The sequence below is a fragment of the Phoxinus phoxinus genome (genome assembly GCF_949152265.1).
Source record: "Phoxinus phoxinus genome assembly, chromosome: 5".
Taxonomy (NCBI): Eukaryota; Metazoa; Chordata; class Actinopteri; order Cypriniformes; family Leuciscidae; genus Phoxinus; species Phoxinus phoxinus.
The window spans coordinates 24336425-24357865 of NC_136880.1; the positions used below are offsets into that span (position 1 = coordinate 24336425).

General features: G+C 38.7%; 3 protein-coding genes across 5 annotated transcripts in view; 2 read left to right on the plus strand and 1 right to left on the minus strand.

The window, feature by feature from the left end:
• The first annotated feature begins 339 nt into the window (after positions 1-339).
• Positions 340-7406, plus strand: gorasp1a (golgi reassembly stacking protein 1a). Its single transcript, XM_079612245.1, has 9 exons — positions 340-637; positions 1298-1378; positions 2627-2830; positions 2921-3007; positions 4333-4463; positions 4562-4703; positions 5213-5300; positions 5393-5533; positions 5626-7406. The coding sequence occupies exons 1-9, from the start codon at positions 575-577 to the stop codon at positions 6111-6113; spliced, it is 1425 nt and encodes a 474-aa protein (XP_079468371.1). The 5' UTR covers positions 340-574; the 3' UTR covers positions 6114-7406.
• A 1070-nt stretch (positions 7407-8476) lies between these two features.
• vopp1a (VOPP1 WW domain binding protein a) lies at positions 8477-11460 on the plus strand. 3 transcript variants are annotated; one of them, XM_079612000.1, is made up of 6 exons: positions 8477-8644; positions 9387-9445; positions 9589-9749; positions 10301-10378; positions 10620-10753; positions 10824-11451. In XM_079612000.1, the coding sequence occupies exons 3-6, from the start codon at positions 9736-9738 to the stop codon at positions 10994-10996; spliced, it is 399 nt and encodes a 132-aa protein (XP_079468126.1). In that variant the 5' UTR covers positions 8477-8644; positions 9387-9445; positions 9589-9735; the 3' UTR covers positions 10997-11451. The 3 variants fall into 3 exon arrangements, with proteins under 3 accessions (XP_079468126.1, XP_079468125.1, XP_079468124.1); XM_079611999.1 differs by having other exon boundaries at positions 8498-8732; positions 10824-11460; XM_079611998.1 differs by lacking the exon at positions 9589-9749 and having other exon boundaries at positions 8505-8732; positions 10824-11460.
• A 1925-nt stretch (positions 11461-13385) lies between these two features.
• tgfbr1a (transforming growth factor, beta receptor 1 a) overlaps positions 13386-21441 on the minus strand; it is a 48432-nt gene continuing 40376 nt past the window's right edge. The window contains exon 9 of the mRNA XM_079611997.1: positions 13386-17678. Within this exon, the coding sequence (XP_079468123.1) occupies positions 17553-17678 (126 nt within the window). The 3' untranslated portion in view covers positions 13386-17552. The remainder of the gene's footprint in view (positions 17679-21441) is intronic.

Here is a 21441-nt window from a genome sequence, read left to right on the forward strand (position 1 = left end):
ATCCGCTGATCTCATTGATTTCCTTCAAAAAATCTAGGTGAGAGCATATGGGGCAGCTGTAGCTGTACATCGTCATTTTGCGGTGACTGCCCTTTTACTGCTTTTGTCGAGCGGACATAAGCGAATTTAAAATTATGCCAGAAATACGACGGGACAGACTTGACTTTCAGCATTAGCCTCGAAGTACTTATTGTTGGAACTGAAACGCACAACAGAGTAATTCAAGGAAATAAATTAGGATGGATTTTGTGTAAAAATAAAAAGTAGTTTTGGTGAGTATAACTCACCGAAAGTGCTTAAAAATAATGCTAAAATTTATTGTAACGTCTAAAGAACGGCAGACAAGGGAGGCCATCTGAACTTTTTAATCGATTCAGAACTCAAAACCATAGACAGTATAAACAACTGAACAGGTTCCGAGCTAGAAAAATAATTTGATCGTTGGCATCATGTTCGATTGCTCTCGCCTGCCTAGATGGACAACATGGCCACGATGCGATGAGTAATCTCTGTCTGGGTCGTTTGTACAGAGAGCTAAACATAACATTGGAGAACATCGAAACCCTCTAGAGCAATGGGGTTAACACAGAGCAGTGGTGCACCTGAGGGGGGAACAGAAGGATTTCACGTCCATGGGGTAAATTGCTTAAATTTAGCTGACTTTGCGTATGACAGCGAGCAGCTTTGCATGCTAGCTATGCTTTGATGAAGTTATCATGTCCGCATTGCTTTAGCCTTTGCCAGATATGCATTGAGAGAAATGAGTGTGCATCATATATTTTAATTATCTGATAAATAAACAACTGTGTCAGATACACAATATTAACAACTAGGAAAGCCTTTTCAAGGTTTGAAAGGTGCTTGCAAAGTGGCAACTGTCAGGTAACTGCAGGTTGTGTTGTGCTATATGACAGCTCCGCCTTGTAACGTTATAACATTTGCGATATCATACATTGTGGTCACACGTTACATCTTAAGTCTGTAAACGTGTTTGCAGAGTTTGTTTGTGTTTTAGTACCAGTGTCGTGGTCAGTGATTCACGAGCTTTTGGATTTAGGAATATTTAAGCGTAGCCGCCACGTCATTGAACCCCCAGAGGAAGAGGGGCATTACGTAATATTTATATAAACACGTCACATATTCATTACTTCAGATTGCATACTATTCGGTGGATGTTATTAAACTTTCCAGTGCACAATAATGCGTACAACGTCAATGAATGCATTTGAAATTCAAAGACTCAATAGATCTGAATAGAATTTGTGCTCTGCAGTGATTTACTCCAATTCCTTTACAGATTCAAGAGGACTCACCGGCAGAGAAAGCTGGTTTGGAGCCCTTTTTTGATTTCATCATATCCATTGGCAATAATCGTCTTGTAAGTTTGTATTTGTAAAACTCAATTGGTTATTTATTGTCATATAGGGGGAAAAAAGTATTAACCGACAAATGATCCCATAATTGAGTAATCGGTGCATTTGTTTAGGTTTACGTGCACAATAATATTCAAATATTGTAATGACACCAAAAATATTGTAATGTTTTCATATTTTGATTATGCATTTTGCTTGTAAGCAGTTCGAAATGTCTTAATAACTAACAAATTATTCTCAAGGTTTTCAGTAGTCAGTGACATTACAATCATTCAAATGCACAGGAATGTTCTGGAATATTGGAATATTCGTATTGTAAATGTGCATGCATCATATAAGTGAGTTAAAACTGATTGTCATAACATGAAGCCAATATTCTAGAAATCTCTTTTGGGTGTAAACTGAGCATGTCTCAGTGTTGTTGATGAGTCAAGTGGATTGTATTAGGTGATAGATGTGATTTTATTTTTGTGTAAATTGTTTGTGTGTGAACGCCATGTGTATAAAAAAAACCCCACTGAAACAAACTTTTCCCATGGGGACAATACAGACTAAGACTGTATAAGACAGTATATCATGTTTTAAAATAATGTAAACGTCTTATTTACAATATACACTTCATCTCCAGTATATCCTCAAGAGAAAATAAAAGTGCATGTCTTAGTTGGAAGACTTAAAGCTGCAGTCGGCAATAATTTTTTGATTCACAGCAGCCGACACTATGCTCCGACAGAACAACATAAATCAACCAGTTTTAGAAAAAAAATCCGCGCTTCTACCTCCCCCTGGAGCCTGTTATTTGTTTTGCAAAAATCCACCGCTCCCGGTTCTTCTGATCAGATCCCCCTCCCCCCTTGTGCACGTTACAAAATCACATGCTTTCAAAACTTTAACAAATCAAATAAGCTCATTTCGAGTATAAACAACGTTAGCAATTGCTATCTATGAGTAGATTAGCCTGGGCAGCATACCTCCGAGAACTCTCCGAGAATGCTGATGAGACGGGCGCGTTCACAGAAAACCTTGTGCACACACACTGACGAGCAAGAACTCGATGGGAGGGTGCTCGGTGATAGTGGGGGAGGGGCATGAGAGTTGTAAACATTCTAAATTTGGTCTAGTCCACTCAATGTGCCAGACCTGCCGACTGCAGCTTTAACCAGAAAACGGTTGCTAATCAGAAATTATTTTCATGTACTGTAAATGTAGTCACTGCTACTTGGATTATAATGGGTCATATGCTGTCTGAACAGAATCAGGAGAATGATTTGCTCAAGGACCTCCTCAAGGCTAATGTGGAGAAACCAGTAAAGATGGAAGTGTATAGTACAAAGACCATGAGGATCCGGGAATTGGAGGTGGTTCCCAGCAACATGTGGGGTGGTCAAGGACTTCTGGGAGCCAGTGTCCGGTTCTGTAGCTTTCAAGGAGCCAATGAAAATGTTTGGCATGTTCTCGTAAGTTATCTTTGCATTTAATTGGTAATCCATGCATTTCTTTAAATAATTTGGCTTTTTGTGTAAGTATTGTGCACCCTCTGGCTTTAGGATGTGGAGCCAAATTCACCAGCAGCACTGGCTGGACTCCAGGAGCATTCAGACTTCATTGTTGGAGCTGACCAGGTTCTGCAAGATGTAAGACGTGAATTATTATCATGAATGCTTGATTGTTATTTCTATGCATGCAAGTTATTGGGATTTATATACTATGAACAAACAACTACATGAAATCAGCCTAATTGTTCGGACAAGTTGCTATCAATATTTAAACCGATGGGACCAGATTGTTTATACCCGTGTTGGAATAGGCCATTCCAGGATGACGTACACGTTTTTAACATTAAGAGAAGGTCCACCAACGTGTTCTTTCTGTCAAAACCCTTTATCCCTAAAGCATATTTTATTATATTCTGCTGGTTTAAATCTTGTGGGAAACCCTTTTTACATGGTTAACACTTTTGAATTTGTTTAAACTAAAGATAAACCAAATATAGTTGTAGAGTTTTTAGCAAACATGCAGTAGATTGTAAAAACCTGATATGCAGTTCTGGTCAGAGTTATTGGCACCCTTGGTAAATATGAACAAAGAAGCCTGCGAAAATAAATAGGCTTTGTTAATCCTTTTGACCTTTAGTGTTTTCCTCTAATACACATTGATCACAATTAATGGCACCCTTTTATTCAACAGCTCTGAGTCTTCTTCTATAATGCCTGATGAGTTTAGAGAACTCCTGACAAGAGATCAGAGACCATTCCTCAAAATAGAATCTCTCCAGATCAGTCAAATTCCCAAGTCCATGTTGATGCACTTTACTCTTAAGATTTGAATAGGGTTCAGGTCATGACCATGACCCATTATAAGATTTCTAGGTTTAGATTTTTGATCTGTATGTGAACAAGATGTCCTGGGCCTCCAGCAGAAAAATAGGCCCACAATATTAACAAGGCCCACAGCAGTATATTTAATCTGCCAAAAATCTCTTCTTTTAATTTCCCGTTTAAAGCTCCAGTAATTTGTTAATCCAGTAAATCTCCCACCAAACTTTCCTCCTCACTGTGCATTGAGACTATATAGACACACGTCCTCTTGCAGGCAGATTTGTAACATCTTTAGTTGATTGGAACTTTGTAATTATTGCCCTTGAAATGGGATTTTCAATGCTTTAGCTATTTTCTTACAATCTGCACATCAGAACTATATTCTTTGGTTTTACTGATTAGACGGATGATTAAGGGAATTTGGCCTTTGTGTTTGCTCCTATTTATACTACTGTGAAACAGGAAGTCATGGCTGAATAATTTCATGTTCCTAGTCACCCTGGTGTGCTAAAATGTTTTAATTATGAAGGGGAATATACTTCAGAGATATTTGTTTCATAATGTGACCACTACATTTATTAGTTTTATTTAATGGAAATGCAAGGTTTTTACAATCATGCAATGTTTTGATTTCCCAACAGTCAGAGGATTTCTTCTCCCTAATTGAAGCCCATGAGGGAAAACCATTGAAGTTGCTGGTCTACAATACAGAAACCAATAAATGCAGGGAGGTGGTTGTCACACCAAATGGTGCCTGGGGGGGAGAAGGCAGGTAATAACCCGGTTACTGAGGATATAATACTGTAATGAATTCTTGACCAAGCCATTATTATGAGGAAATATTTCAGATAACTGCCTACCCCTTTGTAGTCTTGGCTGTGGCATTGGATATGGCTACCTGCACCGAATCCCAGCACAACCTGACAGCCCAAAATCTGAAAAAATCAGTCCAAAAGCTTCTCCTGTGGCAGGGACGCCAGATCAAGAATTTCCTACAAACGGATTCACAGAGGTAGTTTTTCACAAGAATGTAGTATGGTCATATTATTTAAAGGGATAGTTCACTCAGAATTCTGCTGTTATTTACTTACTTATGTTGATCCAAAGCTTTGTCTTTCTTTCTAATGTGGAACACAAAACAAGATATTTTGATTTGTCCATACAATGAAAGTAAATGGGGTCCAAAATATAATTAGACCCCATTGACTTTCAACACAGACATTTAAAAAAAAAAAAATCAAATTGTGATTTTTCGGTTAAAAATTGTAATGGCAATTTAAAAACAATTCCAGGCTTGTTTGTAGGAAACACAATTTGGCCAGACTTTGATCATATATAATTATAATAATAATAATACCATTGCAACATAATTTGCCAAACAAATTTATTTTTGGGTGAAATATCCCTTTAAATTGTTTGTGCATGTGGACAAATTGGTTGAACAACATTCACACATTTGCTTCATATTTGTTTTTCTGGGTGATATACTTACAACAGTGTAACTGAAACGGATTTTCTCAGGTGTCCTTAATGGCGTCTGGTCAGCCAATGAGTGGCTTGGATCTTGAAACCCCACTGCCACCTCCCATTCAGAGAGTCATGGATCCTGGTAAGGCATTAAAATATGTGCTTCATCTAACTCTTCTATAGAACAAGAGTCATGAAAGACATTCTAATGCATCAAAGCAATGGTTCTTCCAGGTTTCTTGGATCAATCAGAAGTGGCCATGATGAATTCAGAAGTGTCAGACATGGCAGATCGACTGGACCTATCCACTTCTTCCATTGACATGACAAATACATCCCTAGCTGTCCGAGAGGACATCGACGTATCGGGTGTTGGTGAGGCAGCTTTGATAATTTTAGGTGAACAGAATTCAATCGGTGAGCACAAGTCTAGGTTGTAAAATGTGCAAAAATGTCTCTTTTTGCAGAGGAGCTTCAAGGCCGAGAGTTTTCTTGTCGTGTCACTGAAGAGAAAATGACAGAGGACTATCCTGCTGCAGATTTCAGTTCCTCTATTACACCACCTTCAGATGTTTCTCCTCCCCTTTCTGTCTCACTCCCTCTTCTCCCAAATCTACCTCTCGGTCATAGCATGCCAACAGACATGGCATCTTTGATGAATTCTTCAATCCCATCTCTCGAATCTTCCGTGCCTCCTATAGACATCTCTTCCCTGCTCATTGATCCCGCCGCCCTTCATCTCGAGTCATCTGCCTTGCCTGCAGAATATCCCATGCAAACCAACGAGTCCTCACTTCTCCCCTCAGAAACTGATGATGTCAATCAGGGTTTTTCTGATGAGCCAGAGTTGCTGAAGAGCAGCTGGTCTGAGGGCAAAGCAGAGGCCATTTCTTCTGACCTGATGTCTTTTGATTCTCATAGTGCAGATGTCAAAGATGAAGCTGCTCTTCAGTAGTGTCCTTGTATCTTGTTTACGCAGTTGCTCAACAATCATTGGGTGCGTGTTTTTCAATGGCTTCAACGGTCCTGGACTTGGAAATGGTATCTTGTGTGTTTTTTCAATGGTTGTGTCCAAAATTTCTTTTCCTTTTTTGCGCGCTAGTAGTCATGTTGATTTTAGGCCGTAGGTCAGTGTTTTAAATTGTGTAGATCTTAATTTAGAAAGATAATGTTTTATGTTACTATGTTGAAACCGTTTTATTCAGCTTTTTGTGATATAAATTCACAAAGTAGCAACAAAACCTTTATTTAATTGACATTTTCTTTTAAATATTTGTAGTATTTATTTAGCTACTACAAAGACTCAGAATATACGAAAAGGAGCTTAAGAATACCGTGACACAAAATAGACTAATTTCATCTAGAAAATGCATTATAATATTTTGCCTAAGTTGTTACATTTAAAGTTTTAGAAGCTCTGCAACCTGTTTGGTTTTTCTTTTTCTTTCTGTTTTGTGGGAATGTTTGTTAGCCTAATTTTTAATACTGGACAAGGGTTTTGTATTTGTTTTGTTTAGCTAATTAAGGCTAATTAGAATTTTGAAATGATTTAGATGTGATTTTTAGAATCTTTTCAACAAATGTTTAATTGAAATGTTTGCTACTTGGATAGAGTAATGTTTTATTTATACTTTGAAAACCTTGAATCAACACTAGTGGAATGTTGCTACAGTAGAATGTGCTTTTCACTTTTTTTGGGACTATTTCAGTTTACTTGTGACTGGTCATTTATTGATCTATGCAAATACAGTTATTGTATAAATGCCAATAGAATTATTGTGGTATTATGATTGAGTGTAATCATCACTGCCACATTTAAGAATAGTGTCATACCCAGGCCAGGACTTTAATATTTCTGTTTGATGATGGGGGGGGATCTAAATGATACTCTTTGTTCATCTTAAATTCATTGTTGTAATCTGTAAAAGTTTCAGCTATGAACAAAGACTTTATATGTGTCTATACAGGCAAAGTGATTCCTGAAGACATCTCTTTGCATTGAGGCTATCATGGTACTTCACAAGAGTGAAGAGAGAACGTTGTTTGACTATTTTGACTCAAAAGAATAACTGTTCTTCCTAGAGTATGAACACAAATGTATATTTTTGTATAGTAATGCTACTGATGCTTGAGAGAAGATTAAGTAAACACTACTGTACCTACACAAACTGTATTCTTTGGGTTTTTGGGAAAATATCAGTGAAAATCACTGGAACCATACACTGCAATAAAAGATCCAAATGCTAAATTGGTTTTAGTGGTGATTTTGTATTTGTTTTGTAGCTTATTTGGTGCAGGTTTTTGACAGTGCTGGGTTGATCAGTTACAAATTGTAGTCTGTTACAGATTACTAATTTTATTACAAAAATAGGAGTTAGTAACATAATCTATTACATTACACATTTTAGGTAACAGAAACCGACTACTTTTTGATTACTTTTGACCTAACTTTGACATTTGACCTAACCTAAAGAAAATATATTCCATTCTTTGTTATATCAATAACATGAAGGGCATTAAATATTTCCCGAACTGGGGCAATTTCACAAAAATAGAAGACTTTCTGAATGTATATAAGCAAGTATAAAGCAAACATGCTTTTTAAAAAAGGAAAATTTAAATATGAAAAAGTAGTATAAGAAACAATAAATTATGGTTGATTTACTGTCATTGTGTAAATAATATGCAAGTCTTATTACGAGTATTGTAAAATGGAAAGTGATTTTGTAATCCATATTACATGTAATCAGTTATGATGACCCAGGTTTATTGAAAGGAAAGATTAAACTGGGATAGTTCACCCCCAAAATGAACATTCTCTCACGGTCCAAGCTTGCACGTCGTTCTTTCTTCTGCAGAACACAAAATATTATATTTTGAAGAACATGGTAACCAAATAGTTTTAGCTTGATTTCCTTTGTATAAAAAAAACAACAACAAAAAACAGACATTTCTCAAAATAACTGTTATGTTCCATTGAAGAAAGAACGTCATACAGGTGACTCACTTGAAAGGTGAGTAAATGATGACACAATTTTCATTTTTGATAATACATTAATGAAAGTGTTAACCTAATAATAAATTTACTATAAGACTAAGTTCGTGCTTATATGACTAACCTTTTGGGATAAGTCATATTTAAATGGCTTTTAGTTTAAACACAACATGGTTGTGTAAAGGGTAATTAGATCCCCAAAGAAACAATACTAGCACTTGAAAGAAACTGTTAGAAGTGTAATCATTAAGAAGTTTAGTTTAGGTTACTTGTGAAAATAGTGATTCAATGTGTAAAGGAGAGCTGCACAAGCGTGTCTTTGTGATGTAAAGTCATGTGATGTCATCCTTCATCCTCCTCATCGTATAATGGGGAACTGAGATGCCACTGCTCGAGCGCTGCATGCCATGAGGGTCTAATAATGTTCCAATCCAGGACGTGTGGATCAACAACCCACCATCAAACCACGAGCATCTCGAACGGGTTTTGAGGTAAGACACGTGCTGATCTCGCGCTGTGAGGCCTGAATACAGAATGCGACAATTATGCGGCCTCCTCTTCACACTTTTATTTGCTGAGGTGAGTGACGGCATTTCATTAATTTTTATTATTTTATTTTCAAAAAAGTTTCCCATACCTAGAACTAGACTTTGATTATAATTTTCTTGTCGTATGTCTTGCTCCGTCAGTCTCTGACACAAATATTCTACAATAAATTCCACACACACAGACACACTGTCCATCCAGTACAAAACATTGTTTATTGTTCTTGTCCAGGACTCACACAATAAGCTCTTTGTAGTTTATTTTACATGAACTATGGTGTCATATGCAGTCCACAACTGTCACAAAAAATGACCATTATCTTAAAATAGGACACAACAAAGGTTCCTGAGGTTGAGTGGAACTGTCATAGTAATTTATTTTCTAATAGCTATTTTGGTGGTTAATTTTGTGTTGGTTTTATAAATAGGGTGATGTCAGTTAAAATGGGCCACTATAGTTTCCATATTTTGCAAACAAGACAAAATGATAGTAGAGCCAACACAAAAATATGTCTGAGATGGTCTGATTTCAAACAGTGTTGATATTGTTTCCTCTTTTCAGAATAATTTTGTTAGTTGCAGCTTGCATGTTTACCATGCTCTTCCATGAATATCGAATCAGTTTAGAGTTAGTCACTTTTGCACCAACTTAAACGTTACTTTAAAAACTATACAAAATCTTTTGCAGACAGTTGCTGAAAAAAAGGACTGTTGGTACGTTGAAGGGGATTATCCAGTATACTTCATGTAAGTGTAGTAGATTATATATATTGTGTGTGTGTGTGTGTTAAAATGGGCAGTCGTGGTTTTAAGAACAGAAACAAGAAGTAGGACCCACACATTACCCTAATTTTTAATCTTTACTAACCTCACCCCTTTCTTCTTAATAGTTTCAACAGAACATAAAGGATTAATCCAGATGCACATTGAATAAAAGAGAATTCCTCAGCTCTGAACCCCCCCCCCCCCCCCCCCCCCTTTACTAGTTTCAACAAGAGTCATTTATCACAAGTGCTCCCATATACCCAGCCACTGACATGCGCCACAGGAGGTGAGGTACAAACAGTTCAGTCTTCTCACCAAACGCAGATGAATTCTCCTGCAGCCACAGCAGACAGTACTTCATGCTCCTTCATTACATTCAGTTCGAAACAGCACATTCATCATCAAGATTTTACACACACACACACACACACACACACACACACACACACACACACACACACACACACACACACACACGCACGCACGCACACACACACACACACACACACACACACACACACACACACACACACACACACACACAGTTCAGCTGCTCAATTTTTGTGTGGAAACCATGATACATTTTATTCAGGATTCTTTGATTATAGTAATACAAAGTTCAAAAGAACAGCATTAATTTGAATTATAAATATTTTGTAACATTGTAAATGTCTTTACTGTCACTCTTAAACAATTTAATGCATCCTTGGCTGACCCCAAACTGTTGAATGGTAGTTTATATGAACATATAGCCAATCATACATATTTTAGCATGAGCTTCAAGCCTTATTGAAGAGCCACAGTAAGGACTGAGGAAGAATATGTGTGTGTCTTTAGATGCAAGACATATGAGGACTGCTGTGGCACACACTGCTGTGTTCGAGTCCTCTCTGCTCAGAGAATATGGTTTTTCTGGTGAGTTATTTCTACAAGAGTTTTTGTGTGTGTGTGTGTGTGGGGGGGGGGGGGGGGGGGCTGTTGCATTCAAAATGTGGCTTAAAAAACTTGGGTCCGATGGTCTATTGGAACATCCATCCATTTTCCAAACCGTTTGTCTTATGTAAAGTCGCAGAGAACCAGGGATCTTGCTGTGGGAGAATAGCGCTACCATCCCGGAACGAAAAAATTTTATGTGCTGTTTTTGATTGGTCCTTAGGCTGTTGCTGATAATTGGCATTTTGTGCTGCTGCAGTACTGGCTACTTCATCCGCAGACGTGTCCACCCTCCCCCTCCCCCTGGGGAACCGGATTTTAACGTGGCCTTCACCAGATATCCCATCATGTCACCAGGTAATCTCTCTGTATGCCCTTGTCCTTCAAACACCGTTCATGTGGTTTGATCCGCTGTGTGTGTTGGTAGGACTGCGTCAGGCTGGCTTTCACAGTTATGGAGACTCGGAGACCGCAATCATTTCCACTGTCTACCCAGTTCAGACCCAGCCCAGTCACATGACTGCTGTGTATTCATGCCTGCCGTACAGCCAGCCTCCTCCTCCCTATGATCAGGCCATGCAGGACTCGCAGAAGAAATAAACAAAACAACACCGTCCTGAGGAACAACACTATAGGTCATCAGTGACTTTTTGTTACTCAACCTTAAAGTTTGTGTGGTGAAAGAAAGAAACAGAAGAAGCTCAACAACTCAGGCATGACTGGAGGAAACAAACTCACAGACTGGAACTGATGTAAGAGTACAAAAACAAAAATATAGAGACATTGAAATGCCTCTTCTATCAGCATAAAAGACGAGCCCGAGGTATAGATCTATATAACAACAGCCTCAAAAAACTGAGTATACTTTATTCATTTACATAATTGTTAAACAAATATTTTATTTTCATACTTAAAAATAGAGTGCTCTAAAAGTATCAAACATTTTTATTCTTCACACATAGCGGTTATTAAACCCTTGGCTATGAAAATGTTATTGACAAATCTATTTTTAAAATCAAACTCATCACCCATAACCCTAATAAAGTTGGTCTTTTAAAACAGTTATATCTTTGCTTATTTTATTTACATATATTATTTATTATATTTACTTAATAAATGTATACATTTGTTTTTAATCAGTTATTATAAAAAAAAAATTATTTGTTATTATTACTTTTTTATATTTTATAATTTTTTGTTTGTGATATTTCATTATTTTTTTGTTTTATACAAGTACGTATATACATAAATATACTAGATTTTTTATGCTTACATTAGTAACCCTTCATTACCACCACAAGGTGGCCCTGCAAAGTAATCTCCAGTTTCTTCTTCCTCTTTACTAGTACTTACCGTTGTATACTGAGGGAAAAGGAACACACGCCAACATCAGTTTATGTCTCGTTATGTCATCATTTATTCCCCAGAATGATGATATATGCAACATCTTCCTCTGAATGATGATTTATGAAACATTCAATCAAATTGGCCTTGTTTGGAAAAGGACGTAATAAGAATTTTCATTCTCTTCAAGGCATTGAAAACCCTCGTGTCTGTCTGTATCGTAATAAACTGGTGAAGAAGACCGAACTCGCTGTGGTAACCTAAATACACAGAGCTGAGTGGTCTCAGTTTTGTGAACCTCAGGGAAATCTGGCAAAAATGCATCTGAGGACATTTAAGTTGAAACAAAAGGACAAAGGAAAACCTATGGCAAAGAACACTGTGTTCTGTATGATCGTATCTGAGCTTGTGTTTGATTAGAACTGAGATAGTTTGATTCAGGGCCACGATCCTTCAGTCTCTCAAGAAATCAGCACTGAAGTTATGCTAAAAGTCATTCTTGAGATGAAACTATATTCTGAAGCAGTCTCTTCTGAGGGGAGACAGCAGTGGCAGATCTGGCCTTATGAAACTTTGTTTAAGTCTAGACTTCACTATTTGATGTGTTTTATTTCACAGCGAACAATAATTCGCCTATGTAATTACTTGCGTGCGAAGGCCTTGAGAATGCAGCGAAATGACTGAAACCTCCCCATCTCATTTGTTCCTGCAATATGGAATGGATCATTTCCATTGAATTCATTTTCCAAAAAGAGTACTTCTTTCTGTGGTCTGGTTGGGGACAGGTCAAGGACAGAGTTGCTTTAAAGTAAAGAAAAAAATAAAAGTATTTTATTTCATGGAATATTGCAGTTTCTGGGTGATTCTATTATTGCAGGTACATTTGCTGTCCAAAGTCATTATTTCTTTCTGCTTTTTTCAAATGGTTATATTTTTTTTATTATTTTAATAGTTTGTTATCATGGATCACAAGATGTTACACTCCATAACAATATAACATTTCTGTAAAAAGGGTCTTGTATAGCTAAAAATCATAAATTCTTGATGTCCGAATTAGTCAGTGTAGTTTTTCCCATCATGTATCATTGTGTAATCAAAATATTTTATTTTACTTTTCTTGTGGTAACATTTCATGTATAAAAGCCCTAAATAGTCATTTTCCTAATTTTACAACATGAAATAGTTAAAAATAACTTTTATTGTCCATAAATCTTGAATCAGTTCTGTTGTTGTACCATACTTTGCCTTTAAATTGGTGGAATTATCTCCCACAACTATATAAAGGAACATGAAATGATGTCTCTTTCCCTCAGTGATAGGATCTGAAGCAGTAAAAGGTATTTGTGCTCTCTCTGAGAAAATATTCTAATCTAAAAAGCTCTTACACCAAGAGTTATTTTGATATTGTTACCACAATATCAAAAGGAAAACATTATTTATCACTGATCAGACTGTGGTTTGTTTAGAAGTCTTTTAATCATGATTTCATTAGTGGCATTTATGCTAGCAAGTGGAGTTTTGGGCTTAAAAGTTTAAAATGGTCAATTCTGTTACCGTCAAACCCTGTTACCAAGCTAGAGTAACTGTTGACAGTATGATTGAGTTTTACAATCAAAACTACAAAGAAATCTTTTTTTTTCTTTTTCAAAAAGGAAGGTAAAAAAAGGAAGTAAATTGTGTTTGGCAAGCACTGATTATTAAAATTGAATGTTTTCAATAAGATACTGGAAATAATTTCTGTTAGTGAACAGTTTTTTTCCTTAACTAGGCTATTTGAAATGCGAAACTTATCTCCAATAATAGAATCACTCATCTATTATAAATGATTTATCTGTGCACATTACTTTTTTATTTTTATTTCAAGTGCCCTCATCTTTAATTAAAATAACTTGCAGCGATGTCTCTTTTCTGATGTTGTTTACTGGCGCGAGGGCGGGACAACCTGTCACTCACATGACATCACAGCAATAACCATCCAAACAATTCCTGGTGGATCAAGTCCCGCTCTACATTTGTTCTTTTTCTCAGATATATATCACAATAGGGAAGAAAAGACTATCGCACATTCCGTTTCATGCCGATTCAAGGTACAGCATTTAGTTTGAGTTTTCAGGTGCATGGGAGTAATGGAAAAATAACGAATGAAGCTTCGAGTTTCCTGTGAGGACAACCTTTGTTTGACCTTCATCTCCTCTCACTTATTTATAATGCATACTTCATAAAAGTTTGAGCACAACTGAGTCCACAGTTTCAAAACACAATATAAAGAGAGCTCTGAGAACAGACGGAGCGTGAAATGTATTATACATCTGCAAATGTTCTAAATGGAACAACAAAGGAAAGGTTTGAAAAGAAAATGTTTAAAAAATGAATTTTCCTGTTCTTGTTTACCCGCTTGTCACTGCAATTAATTTCTTTCATTTATTGACATTGTAATAGTTGTTTGCAAAGAAAAGGAAAAATGTACACACAAGTGTAAGCAAATCCTCAGTTTGTGGAACATGAGGCAGCATCATAGACTCTCACACAGTCAAATATTTAGAGTCCGCCGGGATTAAATGAACTTGACTAGATGTTTACAGTGTAGCGTATTGTTTTGATGGTCAAGTTTCTTCTCGAGTCAGCTTTTCAGAAATGCTGTTTGTTTTTACATGAGAGAGATTTGTTCTGCTCCTACATTCTCCGCATCCCTGACTGTCGTCTTCTGTTGTGTAGAGGTGGAAGCAGCAGATGGACTTTGACGTGTTGTGAAAGACAAACAAATAAGCTGATAGACTTCCCCTTAGACAATTGCAACACCTGAAAAGTAAACTAGACCGTTACCAAAATGTTTTTCGCTGGTACAAAACATTTCTCATGCTTACCAAGGCTTAAAACAGTAATATTTTCAGGATTCTTTGATGAATAGAAAGTAAAAAAAATGTTTGTTTTTTTTGTAACATTTTAACCTTCACTTTAGATCAGATTAATGCACCCTTGCAGAATAAAGTATTAATAAAAGTAAAATCTACCTGACTGCAATCGTGTTTGAGCAGTAGTGTATGAATGCTTTTCCTCAGCGGTATATTAGTGGAGAAATCCTAGTGGTTCACACGATTTGGAACTATCAGAAGAATAAAAACTGACAAAATTCTAAATTGGCATCCATCAAAGACAATTCTGCACATGTTCTCCGAGAAATAAAACTGAAGACATTCATGCGAGAACATCGAGAAGATAATGTGCTGCCAGCTTTCATTACAAACGCCAAACTCTTTTTCAGGTAAAATAAGTACCTATTTATTAACATGTATTCCAAATGTACAAGTTTAACAGACAGAAAAAAAAAAGATATATCCATTACAATTCTTTGAGCATTCATATTCTCATCCAAATACAGCGATTCATCTCAGTGCGACTGACAATTGTACAATCTGACCTGTGAACACTACTCTGAATGACAATATGACACTGAAGAAGACAATAAGACTCAAGAGCCTTTCATTCGTGTTTCAAATATTAAGGAGAGAGAACTAGAATACTAGCACTGACAATTTCTTCCAGAGAAACAAATAAAACAGACTTTTTTTCAATGCAAGCACTTTGTACAAATCAATGTCACATCTAAATGAATCAACCTTTATATACACTGAGGTAAATGATTACATTGGTCCAAAGAGGTAATATGCTTTGACATTAATCATGTTTGAGTTTTGCACAGTAGTGTTTTTCAAAATTATGTTTATTAAGATGCTTCAATGTGACCCAAACTAATTACATTTACACCAACTGTAGAGTAGGCACTCAATAGAAAAAGGCTTCTGGAATGACTTCTATAGAGGAAACTGAATAGCAACATTTGTCTGCACATAAACGAGGACTTGGAATGAAAAAATAAGGATGATGTATGATGACCTTCAAATATCAGGAAATAATTACAAATGCAGAGTCATTTTACATTTGGGGGCTTGTGAAAACGAATAGTTTGTGACTTCACAGAGAGCAGAACAAATCTTTATAAAATCGAGGCACTTGTATTGCATCATGCACTGGAGAACCCGGTGAGATTGCATATCACAGCGAAAGTGTTCCTGGCTGTATCCTACATCATTTCCTAACCTTCTGTGCAATTCATTCATTCAGGAAATGCCAGAGTCAGGAGAGTGATGGAGAGATGGAAATTCTGTCATTAATTACTTGCCCTCACGTTCTTCCAAACCTGTATGACTTCTGTTCATCCTCGAAATACAGATGAAGAAAATTTGAATGGAATTAAATTCCTTTTAGTCCATTGGAAGTCTATTGCACCATAACTTTAATGCTTCAAAATGTTCATAAATCCACATAAATTGTAGTGGTTTGATTCAAGTCATCTGAACAGACACAATCGCTTTATATGATAACAGCTCAATTCATATGGATTTTTAAAAATGATCCTTTTGTACACTTTTTGAAGTGTCAAAGTTTTAATCACATGAGAGTTTGATAAGAGACAAAGCACATTCATTGACTCTCAGCACTCTTACTCTCCGGCTATGGAATAAAATAATCAATAATCAAAGGAGCACTTATTGCTTAACTTGACCAAATACAGACGCAGTTACACAATACATCCACGAGATACACTGCAGCTCAATGACTGTTGCTCAACTATATGTGTGAGGTCACACTATTTAAAACGATCAAAATGGTGTCTTGTACTGATCTGAATGAAAATGGCCAAATAAAAACAGTGCTTTCAGCAAAACTACTAAGTCTGGATAACTCGACCCAATGAACATGAACAGACTATATGCACAGAGAAAAATACAATAGATAGGTTTGCATCTTTCTGAGCTACATGTGTCAATATTCTCTTAATGTCTCAAGGAGCATGAATGAAAACAGTAAATTGGACTATAGAAATGTATAATCGGATCTTCATCACAACAGAACCATCTATTCAAATGGGCATAAAAAAAAAACCCATACCAAAACCATACACATTATTTTTACATTAACACGGATGTGCTGTAGCTGGGTTGGCCTTTGTACAAATGGGTTTAATAACTAACCCAGTTTTGTGCCTGCTTCTTTAAGGACTGGTCCCTTTAGGCAACACCACAGGCTGCTTCTAATATGCAGTATGGTTGTGCTGAATGCGCTGCCCTCGCTCGCTCTCTTTGTCTGATGAGCGAGTTCGTCGGTGAAGTCACATTACAAAACCACTTCTGCATACTCAGACGGGACTTTTGAGTCAATGTTACAGCAGAATATGATCCTTTAACTGCTGAGCTGTTTGCAAACAAGTGCTTGTGGTGAATCCGATGTCCGCTGTAAATAGACGTAGTACTCGATACCTACAAAGATCCTTTTTTTTACCAAATATGGTAAGCACGGCCATCAGAGCAGTGGCACTTTCTGGGACAAAAAAAAAAAAAAACACAGCACGGACTACATATACATAGTGTGTGGCTCTGTGTACGTATACCTGTCAAATTATACGAGCATACATATAAACACAAGCAAGTCCAGTCACATATGTACATCTATAGACAACAGCCTATATACAGAAATAAGTCCATAAAGGCTCAAGTCCAGCAAAGCACATCAATGACACCGAATGGTTTGGTGACTCACCAGTTGAAGCATGGGTGACTGACTATTGGTTAAGGTTGTTTGGGATGGTTTTGCATGACGAGGACATATCTTTTCATGGACAACAGGGAACAGCACCAATTGCTTCTGGTCCCTCGATACCCCTGATTGAAGTAAACCTCCACAGAGGATGCAGCACCCTCGCTCACCCCTCAAGATGAGTGGATCGGCAGTGTAAAGATGATGAGTTGTTGCTCTATATCTTGATGCCCTCTTGTTGACTCAGCTGGGATAGCGACTTCTTCACGCGCAGCGCAGTGAGGCGAGCCCCACCGTTGGCGTACCAGCATTCCCTCATGATCTTTGCCATCACACGCAGGGCCTGCGGGCAGGAGGACATAGATGCTGTCACATATATAATTGATATGCTATACACTTCCATTACCTTTCTTCTGCATCCTCACTCTCCTGCATACAAGCACAACTCTGAGCTTTTCAGGTTAACATATTTCTGTTGTTACCAATCAGTTCAAATCTATTTGCCATTGGTTACAGTCTGGAAATCTTTGTGCACGTCCATCTGAGTCAGATATCATCTTGTTGGAGTTCCTGCACATGAAGACATGATGTCTGATACTGGTTGTTTTTACTGAGTCAGTCTCGCAAAACTTTGCTCGCTTAGCGGTTTGAATCAGACTCAAGCATTCAAAGCCATTACAACGAACTCCCTTCACAGAACTGAGTTATTTTCCCCAAATCAAAAGGAACTGGGAATGGTTACCGTGATGTAAATTTCAGATTAGTAAATTTTTTCAGGTTTGTGAGTTTTAAAGTCCATTTACTGATTGGTTGTTGATTTGACTGTGTGTAATTAAACATACCTATTGACCAGTGTTGTTACTGATAACTAAAACCAATTCTATTAAAATATTTGTTCATTGAAATGAAGGTCAAATAAAACATAAATAATTATTAATATTCAAAATGTTCATGTTCCTGTGGCGAGCAGGACGAGGTCGAGGGACGTGAGAGAACGGCGCGAGACCGGTGGTGTGATTACTGATGAGCGACAGCTGCGCGACGCACTGGTCTCGTATCTCTCACGGAGGAGCGGAAGCATAAAAGCAGGAGCGACGACAGTGGAGATTGAGAGAGGAACAGGCCTGATTGTATTTGATGTGTTGTTTCTGTTTTATGTGGCCTGCAGTCGTCCGCGAGGGGCTGCTGGCTTATACTTACGTTTTTGTATTTGTTTTATTTTGGTATTAAAATATTTGAATGTTCGCCGGTTCCCACCTCCTTCTTACCATAACAACATACCTTGTTACAGTTCCCTTTGCAACTAACTGAAACAAAACAAGTTGAAGTTAAAACTGAAATAAAAATATATAAAAAGCTAAATAGAAATATAAAAAAACTAACAAAATGACAAAAGCACCAAACTAAATTACAAATATATCAAAAGAAAAGATAATTCTAAATATGAATAAATACTATAATAGTATATGAACAATTCTAATATAACACTGATATTAGTTTTGTTCTAATAAATTAACAATGGTATTCTAAAAAAAAACAAAAAAATATTTTACAAAAAAATATTGACTGCAAGAGAAACTTTAAATATCAACAGAGTGATATTTATATGGCACATAAGCAGTCATAATCACTAGTGACAGTGTAAAATAAATAAAATAAAAGTCTAAATAAAACTAGGAAAAAAAAACTAGATTTTTTGGTAAATTCAATATGAAGATTAGTTAAATCAGTTACATAAACTAAAGTAAGAAGTTATGAACTAAAATCAACCATCTTTATCAAGAAATTCTGTCAACTAAAAAGGTCCTTTTGCTCCTATTTAAGTAACGAATGACTCCCTCGTCATTTTCGTGACCTACATTCACGACTTCATGAAAGGTCGTATAAAGAAATCATTGCAAATCTAAGACGTGGTTTTAGATCCACCGTCTGGTGCACCTGGACATATCATCAGTGATGTAACCTAGGATCACGGGGGGTTTCGGGTCTTTCAACAATCAGACCCCCTCCCCTAGGCGACCCAGCCGGGGTGATCAAGTCCCAGCTTATGTCCAGGTAGCGCTACTACCCTACACGCCATGCCTCTCCTCTCCTGATCCACAGCCACCTTGAAGCTACTTCTGCAGCATCAGTGGCCAACTTGATGGCCCTTCACTGGCTCGCCCCTGTGATGCCAAGCATTTTGTAGGCCCTGCAAAGGGAATGGCCCACAAACCCTCGACATCCCACTTCGACAGGTTGGCATATTGCCCGCCACCCATTGCTCCGGCAACCCTCCACAAGCTGGGAGTACTTTGCCCTCTTTCTTTCATTGGCCTCCTCCATACGGTCCTCCCAAGGCACTGTTAACTCCAAGAGAATTACCTGCTTGGAGGACTCTGAGGTGAGCACAATGTCAGGCCTTAATGCTGTTATGGCAACTGCTTCAGGGAACTTCAGCTGCTTGCCCAGATCAACTGCCAGCTCCCAGTCGCGCGCCGTTGCCAACAGGCCAGAGGAGGTGCCCCGGGCAGCTGGTGTTGACTTCTCCCCAGCTCTGACAAAGGCTACGGTCTTCACTGGGCGAAGGCTCTTGCTGTGGCTAATTCCACTGCAGATAGAATCCGCTACGGCTTTTAGGACCTGGTCATGCCGCCAGCGGTAACGCCCTTCGCCCAGGGCTTTTGGACAGCAGCTCAGGATGTGTTCCAACGTTCCTCTCCTCTGGCAGAGGGGGCATGCTGGTGTCTCCACCTTTCCCCAGGAGAAGAGGTTGGATGGACTTGGCAACACGTCATAGACCACTTGGATCAGGAATTTTATCCTGTAGGGTTCAGCCTTCCAAAGCTCAGTCCATGTGACTTTGCGCTCCGCTATTCGCTCCCATCTTGTCCAGGCGCCCTGTTGCCGCATCCCAGCCATCTGGCAAGCTCGCTTCTCCTCAACTCCTGCACGCACCTCCTCCAGGATCAGGGACCTCCTCTCTTTCCCTTCTGCCTTGTCGTAGCGAGGAGTTCTTCTGCTTCCCAGGCCAGCTCTCCCCTGTGCCACTGAGCCCACCAACACCCTTTGCCGTAGCCTTGACTCTGCATCGTCCACTGCCACGGCCGCCCTCCACTTCCGCCCTGTCCTGACCTCAATCCCAGCCTGGGCAACCTTTGGATCACTGGAATCCCGATACTGTAGGACCTCCCTGGACCGCGTCACCATGAACTCCTCGCTCAGGCTGCTCATGGGAAGCTTCAGCTTGTTGTTCTGCCCATATAGAGCGATGCTGCTCAGGCTTCGAGGCAGTCCCAGCCACCTGCGCAGAAACCTGCTAATCCTCATCTCAAAGCCTTCCACCATTGAAATGGGGACTTCATACACCAGGAGGGGCCATAGGATCCGAGGGAGAATGCCGTGCTGGTAAATCCAGGCCTTGAACTTGCCAGGAAGGCCAGACTTGTCCACCGCGGCCAGCCAGGTCTCCAGGTCTTGGTTGGTCGCTTTTGTGGAAGCTGCGTCTCTCAGGCTACAATTGAACACCTTCCCCAGGCTCTTCACAGGTTCCTCTGTCAGTGATGGTATCTTGGTGGTGCCAAGTGAGAAGTGGAACTTGTCAGTGACCTTCCCTTTCTTCAGCACGAGGGACCTTGACTTAGCTGGCTTGAAGTTCATGCGAGCCCAGGACATCAGCTCCTGAAGGCCGTTCAGGATCCACCTGCAGCCTGGGACAGATGTTGTGGTCACTGTCAGGTCATCCATGAAGGCTCGGATGAATGGCTGTCTAACTCCAGACTTCGAGAGGGGCTACACTGCATTTCCGCAGATTTCACCAGCATGTTCATGGCGAGTGCAAAAAGGATAACTGAGATTGTACAGCCAGTGATGATCCCCTTCTCAAGCTTGTGCCAGTCTGAGGTTATTGTTCCGGAGGAGACTCTCATATGGAAGTTGGTATAGTAGTCCAGGATGAGGTCTCTGAACTTTTTCGGGGTATGATGCCGGTCCAGTGCCTCTTCGACCAGTTTATGGGGTATGGATCCATAGGCATTTGCGAGGTCCAGCCACAGCACAGCCAGGTCCCCCTTGTTCTCCCTGGCTTCCCTGATAAGCTGAGTGACCACACCTGTATGCTCCAGACA